At 51.6% G+C, this 12,971-nt stretch overlaps 1 protein-coding gene across 3 annotated transcripts in view; it reads left to right on the plus strand.

The window, feature by feature from the left end:
* Nucleotides 1-522: 522 nt before the first annotated feature.
* LOC132836921 (phospholipase DDHD2-like) overlaps nucleotides 523-12,971 on the plus strand; it is a 30,436-nt gene continuing 17,987 nt past the window's right edge. For 2 of the 3 annotated variants that reach the window (XM_060856487.1, XM_060856489.1), the window contains exons 1-7: nucleotides 523-878; nucleotides 2,813-3,114; nucleotides 4,137-4,350; nucleotides 6,454-6,647; nucleotides 7,898-7,987; nucleotides 9,831-10,023; nucleotides 12,758-12,899. In XM_060856487.1, the coding sequence (XP_060712470.1) occupies nucleotides 2,824-3,114; nucleotides 4,137-4,350; nucleotides 6,454-6,647; nucleotides 7,898-7,987; nucleotides 9,831-10,023; nucleotides 12,758-12,899 (1,124 nt within the window). In that variant the 5' untranslated portion in view covers nucleotides 523-878; nucleotides 2,813-2,823. The remainder of the gene's footprint in view (nucleotides 879-2,812; nucleotides 3,115-4,136; nucleotides 4,351-6,453; nucleotides 6,648-7,897; nucleotides 7,988-9,830; nucleotides 10,024-12,757; nucleotides 12,900-12,971) is intronic. The other variant, XM_060856488.1, reaches the window with a different exon arrangement.

The raw sequence follows: 12,971 nt of genomic DNA on the forward strand, positions 1-12,971 counted from the left end.
TGATGCAGAATGAGCTCAGGCCCTGTAAAAACATGCCAGAGAGGGGGCTGGGGGAGGGGGAGAGACAGACAGAGACAGGCGGGGGGGGTAAAGAAGACCCAGACAGACGTGCACACACATTCACAGAGAACCCTCATCCAGACATCACCAGGGAGATAGGGTGAGGAAGACCCACAAACAGCCATGCACATAAACACACAGAGACACAAACCCTCACCCAGACAGACAGGGAGATAGGGTGAGGAGTACCCACATTGGCACCAACACACACAAATGTACACCACACAGCTGTGGAGATGGGAGCTGGGCAGGCTGGTACACCCCCACCTCCCTACACTCACAGACAGACAAAACCTGCACACAGCGCGGAGCTCAGGGAGACAGACATAAACATCTCTCTCTTTTATTTCACAAGAGAGCAGGGTACACACACTCCCAACCTGGGCGGGAGCATGAGGATGTTTGGGAGGGGGGGGGAGTGGGATATGGACCCCACCCCCAGCCTCCACACTGTCCCAGACAGACAGAGAGAGAGATAAACAACCAGAGGGCGAGTCCCCCAGGCAGAGCAGGGTGCACCCTGAGACAGACATTGCCATTGCCCCAGCCCCTGGGGCGGGGCTCATGCTCCTCCCTCCCCCCGGCAGTGGATGTCCCGCTGGGCAGGGAGGACCTGCTCTGGGGAGGGGAGTGGGTGGGGAGCGGCTGTGTATCTGTTTGAAAGCGGCTCCGGGTTCGAAGCGGACTCCGAATGGATACAAAGTGGCGGCAGCGGCGGCGGCCCGGGCGCTACATTGTAACCGTGGGCCGACCCTGATACTTCGGCTGGGAGACCCAGCGGGTACTGTCTTCACCTCAGGCCTGGGATTACACCACCGGTAAGGCCGCTCGGCCAGGATGGGGGGAGGGGGGGAGGGAAGGAAGGAGCGTCGGGCCTTAGCAACAGCCTCTGATCTTGACAGAGAGGGGGAGGAGGGAGTGGGGACAGAAAGCAGCTGCTGCCCTCTCGCCTCCTTCTTCCCCCGGGCCACCCCTATCCCCCTGCCCCTGTACAGGGGAGGCTGAGGCAACATGGAGGGTGGGCGTCAAGCATACTTCCACAACAAGCCTGCTCCTGGGGGTGGTTGGGGTCTGGGGTTATATTTTCGTGTGGGGGTAGGTTTGAGGTGGGCAAGATGCTGGCAGGGCACTTGGTGCCCACTGTCGGGACAGCTTGACTGTCTTCAGGCGAGTTTCCTCAAGCGAGTGAGTGTTGATGCAGAGGGCAAGCGGAGAGTGGGGGCAGCTCCAGGGCTGGTGGGGTTGAGTTCAATTCCTGCCTGGTGCAGTAACATGTTTGAACAGGCTGATGAGACAAGGGTCTCGAATTTGACCAGGAGCATAGCGAGTTCCACAGCCCCCACCCCGAATCGACCCAAGACTGGTGTACACCCGAGCTGTTAGTGATGCCCACCAGACCGGAGAACAACAGCAGTTGGGTGAGGCTCCATCTTGCAAAGTCTGGGCCGACTCCTCAGCCGCTTGCATCTACCCCTCTGGGGAGCTTCTGCACAGAGAGAGAGTCCCCCAGGGACACAATCGCCACTCCAAATTATCCAGCAGAATGTTCCAGTCATTCCTGTGGGATGACTGACCCAAACAGCAAATCCAAGTTCACAAAGAGGGTAAAATGGATTTAAGCCTGATCTTGTAAAACTTGGCCCCATTTGACAAAAGCCTTGCGATTTCCCAAAAACAGTTTCTTTTAAAAATGAGAGTCTGGACCCAAATTTTTTCCAGTGAACGTGTTGTATCTCCCTTCCCTGAACCTGTGGAACCACTTGATCCAGTTAGGAACAGGAGGAGGCCATTCACCCTGTTCCATCATTCAATGAGATCAGGGCTGGTCTGAGGCCTAACTCCATAAACCTGCCTTCATAGTTAACAAAGATACATCTACCATGATTTAAAGTTAGCAACTTATTCTGCATCCATTTGTGGAAGAGAGTTCCAAACCTCTCCCAACCTTTGTGTGTGGAAGTGCTTCTTGACATTTCCCAAACAGTCTGGCCCTCATTCTCAGGCTGTGTCTCAAAGTTGTGGAATCCCCAACCAGTGGGGATTTATCTCGTTTATCTTTAGCAACCCTGTCTTCTCCTGTTAATATCTCGAATCTTTAAATCAGATCACCCCTGAATCATTTGACCAGCCATCTCACTTATCCCCCATGTCACTTTAATAAATGTTCCCATTTGGGGACACTTCTGATATTTTGAAAAGTTTTTAAATCCAGTGAGTAATGAGAAAGTATTTCCAGAAGGGGGTTAGGAGGGGAAAGTAACCAACAGAGACACATTTAAGACTGACAGAAATACTGTAGCAAGTGAGACAGAACTCCTGCACACTCACGTTCTCTCTCTGTCAGCTCCTACTACTCCACGGGTCTTAAGATAAAATCAAATGTTTTTTATCCAATTACACCAACAGTTAGATACTTACTCTCCATTAGGTTTGGAATAAAAATATCCATCAAACAGGATTCTACACATAACTGTGAAATATTAATTTATTCTGGGGGAAAAAAAACTTGGTTGTTGGAGATGTAAAGCTAACTAACAGAAAATTTTGGTATTTAAAAATATCTGTCTCCTTAATATCCCAAAATTTGAACAACTTCTAAAATAAATGGAAACAAATAGATTTCTCTCTGGAGAGAAATGTTTTTCGGAGGGCAGAAGACACTTGTCCAATAATTGTTAGCTTTTGTAAGGTGAAAGGTTGAATGGTGGCATTAGATTGTGAATTTGATTTGTTGCCTGTGTGTTTTCCTCAGATCTTGTAGACATGCAGAGGCAAAGCTCTCCTGTTAATGCCACCAGCAACACCACCAGGCCACCCCTTGCTCCTGACGGAACTAGGGAGTTACCGCAGCGGATGACCGACTCCCAGCTCCCGCCCTGGCATCCGGCACTACCATCTCTTCCTGATGTCGAACCCCTGTGTGCCAGTGAGGAGTGCCACGAGGAGACTGGGGAAGCAGCCGTTTCCGAGATTCAGAAGGAGGGGAATGGCGTGGGCAATTTCCATTCTGGGCAGCAGCACACGGTCCTCCCAGATACCAGCCATACACACCAGGTGGGTATTGCCCCCAGTTGAGGTGTGGTCGCAGGCATGCGTTTATTCTCTCCACGCGCAGGGAGAGCCAGTCTTATCACCGTGAAGTGTGCAACCAAGCTCTGGAGGATCCCAAACACCTCTGAGCTGGGATCAAATTGTTACACTGTAAAGGGTACAAATCTCACACTGCTCTGTCTTAAATTATCTCCTGATTGCCCACTGAATTTTCACGATTTTACTCACGGCTGTCCCTATCCCGCTGATCGTTTGGCTTCTGTAATGCACTCAAAGCCTTAACGCGCTCTCCGCACATATACTGCTGAATTCCGCCAGCAGTGTCTGTCTCTGTCCCAGATTTCCAGCATCCGCAGTGTTTTGTTTCTGTTAACATGCTGAGTAAGATCCGATGCCCCTTGCCTCAGTTGGGGGCAGGGGAAATCTGAAACAGCTAATGGTAAGCCGTGAATAGTTTGCAGCCCTAAATGTGCACCACTGAAATGCATGTTGTTTCATTGCGATTCTTACAAAAGAGCCAGTGGTGTATCTCTGAGAGCATCCTCGGGCTAGCCGAAGGGGGCTGTTCCTCAGCACACTCATTCCCAGGAGTGAGACTGAAATGTGCCCGTTGGTTTTGCTGTTGGCCTCTGGAAAGCTCCATGGCTGAATTCCCAATGGACGTGCGTTCCGCACTGACCATTCCCCACCTCAATATCCGTTCCATCATGGCACGAAGGAGAGGAAGTAATCATATCCTGCCAACGTGTGACTCTAGGCACACGGTGACGTGGCTGGCTCAGACCCTGCTGGGCAGCCAGGGAGGGCCCAGGTCCCACCAACACTTGACTTGCTGGAGACCTTCCTGGACTGGTGGCCAGGAGGGGGTGTTGGATGAGGAGAGGGCTGAAGTGGCACGGGTATTGGTAGGGGTCCAAAGGGAGACGCGCACCTCACTCTGGGCGGCACCCTCAGTTATCCCATCTGAGGACAGTGGGACTCAAGTGTATGCAGATCGTGGCCCAATCTTCTGATCTTTCTGACAGGATCCGCCTGGAACGCTGGGTTCAGGGGAAGGCCAGCCTGATCCGACATTGCCAAGTCAGCACACTGAGGGGGTCCAGGGCTGTTACCAAACGGTGCAGCCCCACTGGTTCCACTGCAGGATGGACGATGCCAACCCCAACTGGACTCCCTTCAGTAAGACAGACTCTCAGATGTTGGAGACCAAGTACTGCTCTTCCAAGAAGCAAGCTCCTGGTGAGGACCCTCAATGTCCATCCCTCTGTGTGGCTGGAATGTCATTCCAATAGGGGGGGTGGGGGTGGGGGTGGGGGCGGGGGCTGGGGGTAGCAGATTGTCAGGAACAAGGAACACAAGGAGGGCAGGTGGGAGGGCAATGACGAGGGAGGGTCAAACCCCCCTGGTGTGCTGGGCAGCGAACAGCTACACAACCCTGTGTGTCCAGCAATAAAGGGAGACACTAGGGCAAAATCCATAACCGTTAAGATGCTGGTAGAGAAAGGGAGTTCTCAAGCCCCAGCGTCCAGGGAAGGTACACTGTCCATTGCCAGAACGATTAAAAACTGGGGATGTGAAAGAGGCCAGAACACATCTGTCACACTGACCCGGTGAGACTTCTTCTGCAGCCTCAGGCACCCCCTCCTCAAGGCAGAGAAAGACCAACCTGTGAGGCCTACGTGTCTCTCTCTCTCTCTCTTTCTGTCTTTCTCTCTTAGATTGTTAGATTCCCTGCAGCGTGAAAACAGGCCCTTTGGCCTAACCAGTCCACACCGACCCTCCGAAGAGTAACCCACCAGACCCGTTTCCCTCTGACAAATGCACCTAACACTATGGACAATTTAGCATGGCCAATCCACCCTAACCTGCACATCTTTGAACTGTGGGAGGAAACCAGAGCACCTGGAGGCAACCCACGCAGACACGGGGGGAGTTTGCAAACTCTACACACAGTCACCCGAAGCTGGATCCAAACCTGGGTCCCTGGCACTGTGAAACAGCAGTGCTAACCGCTAAGCCAACAAGCTGCCCTCACTGCCACTGTGCCATCTTCCATGATGGAAGACTTGTATTAATAGAAATATGTTTGTACCTTTTACTTTCAGAGTTTGGATTTTGCACTAGTGGCATGTGGGTTTTGGTCCATGCATATGAGGAAGTTTAGTTACTAACTTGCTATGATTTTCAGCAGTTTTCTGTCAGAGAGAAGCTGACTGGGGGCCCTCCTGCTGTCACAGTGTGAACTTGTTTGTGTTGTTACACTTTTATGGTTGAAGAGAGTAACCAATGAAAGGCATTTCTGTGCTTTTCCTGAAGAAGAATCAATAAATGTTTTTTGCTTTGGAAAATTGGAAAGCTTTTGTGAGCCATTCACAAAAGAGTGAGCTGAATCCTGCTGTAAAAATGTACCTCAGCATAAGGACTTTAGTTTGAAAATTCTGGACTAGAAGTGTTTGGTTAGAACTTTGAACGGCTATTTAAAGCTGAGAAAGTTTGAGCTCAGTTGTGTGACAAATCAGGGAAACATTTCTGAAGCTGTCAAGACCAGGAGTTGAAAGAAACATTGAAATACCACCATGATAAACAAAACCAAGTGATCTGTCAGGCCAGAATTCAGGCTGGGATCTGACATGACTGTGTCCAAAGTTGTTTGTCATTTATATAAAACTTTTGTTGAGAATAAAGGTAGCATGGTTAGTAAGTTTGTAGATGACAGCACAATTGGTGCTAGAGTAGACAGTAAAGAATGTTATCTAAGATTATGAAGGAGTATTGTTCACTTCTACCAAGGAGTGGCAAAAGGAGTTTAATTTCAATAAATGAGACGTGTTGCATTTTGGTAAGCTGAACAAGACAGGGATTACGCACTGAATGATAGGGCCCTGAGGAGTGTTGTAGAACAGACACCTCGGTACATAAGTATATAGTCCAGTGAAAGTTGTGCTGCAGATAGTCGGACTGGAAACAGCCAGTTAACACACTTGCCTTTGTTGCTCAGACCGTTGACCACAGGAGTTGGGACATCATGTTGTGGTTGTACAGGACGTAGCTGAGGCTACTGTTGGAGGGATATGGATCAAATGCATCCATATCAAATGGGACTAGTCCAGTTTGGAGGGATATGGGCAAATGGGACTAGTTTGAAACTTGGTCAGCGTGGGAGAGTTGGACCGAAGGGTCTCTGAATGACTGTCGATCTGTCTGGTGGTAACGTCAGCTGGGGTGTTAGTAAGTTTGGAATGCTGTCAGAGTGGGGCAGGGAACAGTGATTGGGGTGGTAATACAAGCTCAGAAAGATGCCAAGCACCAGGGCTGTGCCTGCTCACGAATGTTCTCTTTCAGTAGCAGTGGACTCGGAGGACGTGGCTGTGCCGACAGATGGAGGGCGTTATGATGTCTTTCTGGGCAGTCGCACGAGGCACGCTGTTTACTGGCAGGAGGCGCCCAGTCAAGTCAGGAGATGTATGTGGTTTTTCAAAAGTGAGAAAGATAACAGCTACCACCCGTACACGGAGGAGCTCAGTGACCTGATCGAGGTGGGTTCTAACACACCAATATCATCACCACAACAACCCGCCAAGTCTCAGCGTTGTGACACAACCCTTACTGCAGCTCAGGTGGTAATTGTCGGGGGGGCATGGGTGTCGTTGGTTTTTGTGGCCCATTCCCAGTCGCCCCTTGGTGGGGGGTGGTGGGGGGGTGAGCTGCCTTCTTGAACCGCTGCAGTCCATGTGCTGGAGAGGGTCCCACATTGCCCTTAGGGAGGGAATTCCAGGATTTTGACCCAGTGACACTGAAGGAACAGCCATATATTTCCAAGCCAGGATGGTTAGTGGTTCGGAGGGGAACTTAGCAATTGTCAATTTACCAATCCTGTCTGCGTTTAACTTAACACTGAGCTTGGGATCCTCTGTTCGAGAGAAGTAATTAGGACAAAGATTTTTCTCTCTGAGTGCACCCAAAGCAGATCTCAAGATGCCAGGAACTCTGGTAGAACTCAGGACATTGGTCAGATCCTGAAAATCCTGAACAACAGGGTGTCCTCCTGACTTCACACCCCGTGGATTAAGTGGAATAGTTCTGTTGTCCTGTCAGACTGGTTTGTGTGGAAGGTGGGACTGTCACTGGGCTTGGGAGGGCTGATTGGTACGAGAATAGAGGAGTGACAGTGCCTTCAGGATGTGCTCTGTGTTTTAACTCTGGGAGTTGAGGTTGGGAAAAGTTAACTCACAGCTGCCTGAGGCTGAACCTTCCCCACGGAGTTCCTGACTGCGGGAATTGTAATTCCTGTTTTGGGAAGCTGCCCTGCCCTCACTGAGAATAACCCATGAGCTGTGACCACGGCACTTTCCCAGTGTTGACCCAACCAGTGCAGGGAGATTGCCTCCAGCAGCACTGACATTGGGCTGAATGGCTTCCGTGTGGTGCTGCAGTAACTCCACAACAGCCTCTGGGGCTGGCAGCACGTTCCAGAGCTCTGTTTGCCGAGAGTTGGAAACCTCAGTCTCGAAGCTTGTGGTGACAGAGTCACAGAACTGCTGTGGGCAGATGGTCTGCTGTCTTGTTGGAAACCTGAGCTTGGAGTGCGAGCTGGTTGACGCTGAGGGGAGTGCGGAACCTGCCTCCAGGTGACCGTGTGAGGTTGAGAGGAGGAGGAATGATATCGCCTGGGCTCAGCGACAGACTGGCCCTCAGTCAGCACTGTGCGAGCATTTGGCTGGCTCAGCAAAGTCGGGTCTCCCTGTCTGGGACAGTTTATCTCAAAATCACCTTCTCTTCCCAACAGGCAGCATACAAGGAAGCGGTAATGTCGAATGAGTGGAACAAAAAATTACAGTTTCCAAGTGGAGAAGTCATCAAATTGCACAATCCCAAGGTACCGAGACTCTTCTGTTTCTGTCACGTGCATGGTCAGAGATGGAACAGCCGGTTTCCCTTTTGTAACACTGAAATTTGTTTAGATTGGTCAATCACTGAGGATAAGAAATAGGAGCAGGAGTAGGCCATTCGGCCCCTCATGCCTGCCCCCATCATGTAGCAGGATTATGGCTGACCTGCCCCATGATACCTGCTCCTCATCACCCTCAACTCCTCAATGTTTCAGAGATCAGTGAGTCTCCTCTTGAAAGATTTACATTGCTCTAGCCTCCCCGAACTGTCTGGGCCAGAGGATTCACTGCCACATCTCTTCCAGGCATGCCCACCTTGGGGACGTTCTCTGGCCACGCCCTGAGATCCTCACTCAGTGCGATGTGTCATCACGTGACCGCCAGTTCTGAGGAAGGGTCACCGGACACGAAACGTTAACTCTGATTTCTCTTCACAGACCTGCGGAGCTTCTCCATCAACTTCTTCCAGACATTCACTGCCCTCCTCAGAGATGGAGTTCCTTTTGCCTCTCAGGGTAAAAGAGAGTCCCCTAACCCTGCTCCTGTGTCCCCAGTTTGAAAACCTCCCCCATTGCTGGAAGCATCTTCTCAAGGTCTCTCCTGTCAGGCTCCCTCACAGTCTGACATTTCTCAGGAAAATTCTCCCAGACCCTCACCAAGAAAGGCTGAATAAGTCCCCTCCTGTGTCCCAGGAATCACCCGAGTGAATCTGTTTTGAACTGTGTCCAGTGTCAGCACATCCTTCATTAAACGCGGGACTGAAACGGTATTCCATACAGGCCTCCATTCCTGATGAAGGGCTTTTGCCGGAAACACCAGTTCTCCTGCTCCTCGGATGCTGCCTGACCTGCTGTGCTTTTCCAGCAGCACTCTATTCTCGACAGTACTCTGTACTCCCGGCACAGCCTCACCCACACCCTGCATGTCAGAACAAGACTTCTGCAGGTTTAAATCTCAGCCCCCTACCAATAAAGAACAAAATTCGATTTGCCTAATTAGTTACTTGTTGTACATGGATGCTCACTTCCTGTATTTCATGTAGAGAAATACCCACATCTCTCTACTTTGCACTTTTTGGAGTCTTTTTCCATTTCAGTAATAGTCTGTCTTTTGACTCAGTAACAAATAACAAAATGACCTTTGTCACTTTGGCATGGTTTATGATTGTTGCTCAGTGGGCAATCTATGAAGGTATTATTTATTCTGGTTTGGGTTTCAGCTGTACCCTTCTACTCGTGTTTCTGACGCTTTCCTGTCCCCCACTTGGAGTAACACCTCCCCCTTTGTTACCCGGCACCCCTCTCGTTCCATTTTGATCCGTTAGAGTTCCCTTCAAGTCCACCCCCAACCCGAGTTAAAAGCTTGACTTGAGAAACTTTGGTCCCAGCCCCTTTCAGATGAAGCCGAATCCAATGGACCAGTCCCTCAGCAGGTGGAACCTATTTCACCCACACCAATCCTTCAGCCCAGGCATATCTCTCTCTGACCTGCCTCAGTTGGTGCTGACTTGCACGTGGCTCAGGCAGTGATCTGAAGATCATTATCTTTGCAGTTGTGTTTTTTGCTTCAGCCCTGACTTGCTTACAGTCCCTCAGCAGAATGTCTGTGCGAGTCCTACCCACGTTGCTGATCCCTGTGTGACAACTGTGTCCTTCCACCACCACTCTCGCCCACCCCCGTTCCTCTCTAGCCCAGAGGTTATATTGTGATCTGGATGGGTAATGTGACAGGTTGGCCGTGTTCGAGCAGCGTGTGCCTGATTGTTGGAGCTGCCTTTGTGACTCCCTGTCTAATCCCCACCGCCTCTCTCTCTCTCTCTGTTTGGCCTAGCTGATCATGCATTTCCAAGACTGGAACGCGGCTGCTTCGGAGCAGAGTAAGCCGTGGTCTGTGAAGAGAGGGGTGGAACAGACCTACGGAGGTATCTTTGTGGGCGAGCCTGTCAAAGTGGACCATTTAGTGTTCATGGTACACGGCATTGGGCCTGCCTGTGATATTCGCTTCCGCAGCATTATTCAGTGCGGTGAGTTCCCATTGACCTTCGCTTTGTACCACCTCCCCCCAAATCCTTGGCCTCTACTCTTAGCTCACCGAGGACTGGTGTGTCTGGTGACTGTTGAGTTGAGGACTGTGTATTGGAATTGACTGACAGGATCCTATCCATGTGTGCCTTCGGGTGTGAGATACTGCACAGAATTCTGACCACACATCACTGCCTCCCTCCATGCTGCATTGGTAAAATATTCATTGTGGTCACCTCACTGAAGGCACTCAAGCTGATCACATCCTTGTCAACTGTCTCAAAAGTGCTGGCTCTCTAGAAGCACATTGCGGGCGCTGTTCAGGGAAAGCTCTTGAGCAGGAGCAGGGGAGCATCAATACAAAGGTGTTCACGATAGTGACAAGATTAGAGAAGTGCTAGACAATCTGCTTTCCAGCTCCTTGGATGCTGCCTGACCTGCTGTGCTTTTCCAGCATTACTCTAATCTCCAGCATCAGCAGTACCCACTTTCGCCCTTTCAAGACAGTGAGCCCAGCACAGACCGGGTGATGTAGGGGAGCTGCTCCCCATCTCTCGCTCCAAATCCCTTGGGGTGAGGATCTGAGCCCCTCGGGTCAAATCCAACCTGTGCCTTCTCGTCATGAGTCAGCATAATGCAATGGCAAGTGTGTCTGTGAACGAGGCACCCAGCCTTGATGTGTTCCCTTCAAACGAACACTGATTGTCAGACTGAGCTTAGGTGAAACTGGTGACTGGAGATGCTGGAGATCAGAGTGGTGCTGAAAAAGCACAGCAGGTCAGGCAGTGTCCGAGGACATTTCGGGCAGGAGCCCTTCATCAGGAATGAGGCTGGGAGCCTCGGGGGGTGGAGAGATAAATGGGAGCAGGATGGGGCTGGGGGTGGGGGGGGGGGAAGGTCGCTAAGCTGTAGCTACCATCAGACTGAGATTGTCCACCTGGTTCTGACCTTGGGCCTGCCCCAGCCTTTTATCCTTTGGGGACCAGGGCACCAACAGACAGCGACCTCACATCCTGCTCTCGCTGTGGACCGTAGGAAGTAGGAATGGGAGTAGGCTCTTAGCAGCCATTCCCCCCCACCTTCAAGCCTGCTCCACCACCCACTGGCATCACGGCTGACCTGACACCATCCACGTTCCTTTCCTTTCCACCTCATCCTTAATTCCCAGACTGATTAAACATCCCTCTATCTCAGCCTTAGATGTACACCAACATTCTGTGACCACCTCCACCCCCTCAGTGCTCCCTGTTGCAAGGTGTTCCAGAGATTCTCCATCCCTCCTTACCTCCGTTGTATGCTGACACCCCAGAGGCAGGTGAGAAATGAACAGTTTGATCCAAGTCAGATCCACAAGACCAGGAATGAGCCCCTCGGGATGTGTCTCAGTGGGAGACTTCCGACAGTATGGAAGCATGGGGTGGCACAGTGACTCAGTAGTTAGCACTTCTGCCTCAGCGACAGGCACACAGGTTCGATTCCAGCCTTGGACGACTGTCTGTGTGGAGTTTGCACGTTCCCCTGTGTCTGTGTGGGTTTCCTCCGGGTGCTCTGGTTTCCTCCCACAGTCCAAAGATGTGCAGGTCAGGTGAATTGGACATATTAAATTGCCCATAGTGTTCTGTGCATTAGGCAGAAGGAAATGGGTCTGGGTGGGTTACCCTTTGGAGGGTCAATTTGGACTAATTGGGCCGAAGGGCCTGTTTCCATTCTGCCGGGAATCGAACAATCTAACGTTTGGCCCATCAAGTCCATACTAACGCTCCAAAGAGCATCTTGCTCAGTCCCACTTTGTTCCTGTGACCCTGCATTTCCCCTGGCTGACCTTCCCTCCGCGCCCCCCCCCCCACACACACACACACACACACACACACACACACACACACCCCATCCCTGGACACTGTGGATAACTTCCCCATGGCCAGCCCACCCGAACCTGCACACCCTTGGACTGTGGGAGGAAACCCACATGGACAGATGCCCAAGGCTGGAGTTGAACCCTGGTGCTGAGAGATAGCAGTACTAATGACTGAGCCACCATGCCATCCCACATCCCTACACACATGACCAGCGTGTGAGGCACGTTCCTGCTGTTTGGTGACCAGTTCAGGGTTATTGTGAGCTCTGTCCCTGTATTTGGGCCAGTTGCGAAGACTGTGCACAGTGCTGCCACACTCTGCACAGAAGTTTACACCAGGGAGTTCCTTTTTGCCGCTCAGAAATATGTCAAACCACAGACAGCCAAAGTTTCCAAGGTTCTGTTAAAGTTCCTTCACTGGAAAAGGAAGCAAAAAGCCGGGGGGGGGGGGGGGAGGGGAGTTGGTCAAATGAATGCACAGAGTGGAAAGTTAAATTGAGTGCTGGGATTTGGGGTGGACTGCGCAGTTTTGGTTGGAGATTGCTGCAGGTGGTTTTCCCTTGTCTCAGTGATGCCCTGGGGTCAGTCTAGCGCCTCCTGCTGTCCTTGCAGCTTTCCCTGTGGACACCTTGGAGGGACTCGGCTGCTTTGAGTGGTCGCTGTGTTCCAGAGCAGTGTTCCCGGGGATTGGCAGCAGATCTGACGGGCAGGGGGAGGGGAAAGCAGTTCTGCTGCCCTCTGGTCTGTGGCACGATGACCGCCACGCCTCAACCCCCCCCCCACCCACTTCCCAGAGGCAACGTTGCCCTCTCCAAGGGCGTGGATGGAGGGCAGCTGCCCACTCAAGCTGCTGCCTAACTCGCTCTCTCTGCTCATCACAGTCAACGATTTCCGCACCGCCTCCCTCAGCCTGCTTCAGACTCACTTCAGGAGGGCGGCTGAGGAGCAGAAGATTGGCCGAGTGGAGTTTCTGCCCGTGAACTGGTACTGCACGCTGCACGGAGACGCCACTGGAGTGGATGAGTGAGTATCTGAGACTGCCCCACCCTCACCCCTCCCTCACACGTGGCACAGTCTCTGGGGAAGGGGAAACAT

Source organism: Hemiscyllium ocellatum, chromosome 48, assembly GCF_020745735.1.
Source record: "Hemiscyllium ocellatum isolate sHemOce1 chromosome 48, sHemOce1.pat.X.cur, whole genome shotgun sequence".
Taxonomy (NCBI): Eukaryota; Metazoa; Chordata; class Chondrichthyes; order Orectolobiformes; family Hemiscylliidae; genus Hemiscyllium; species Hemiscyllium ocellatum.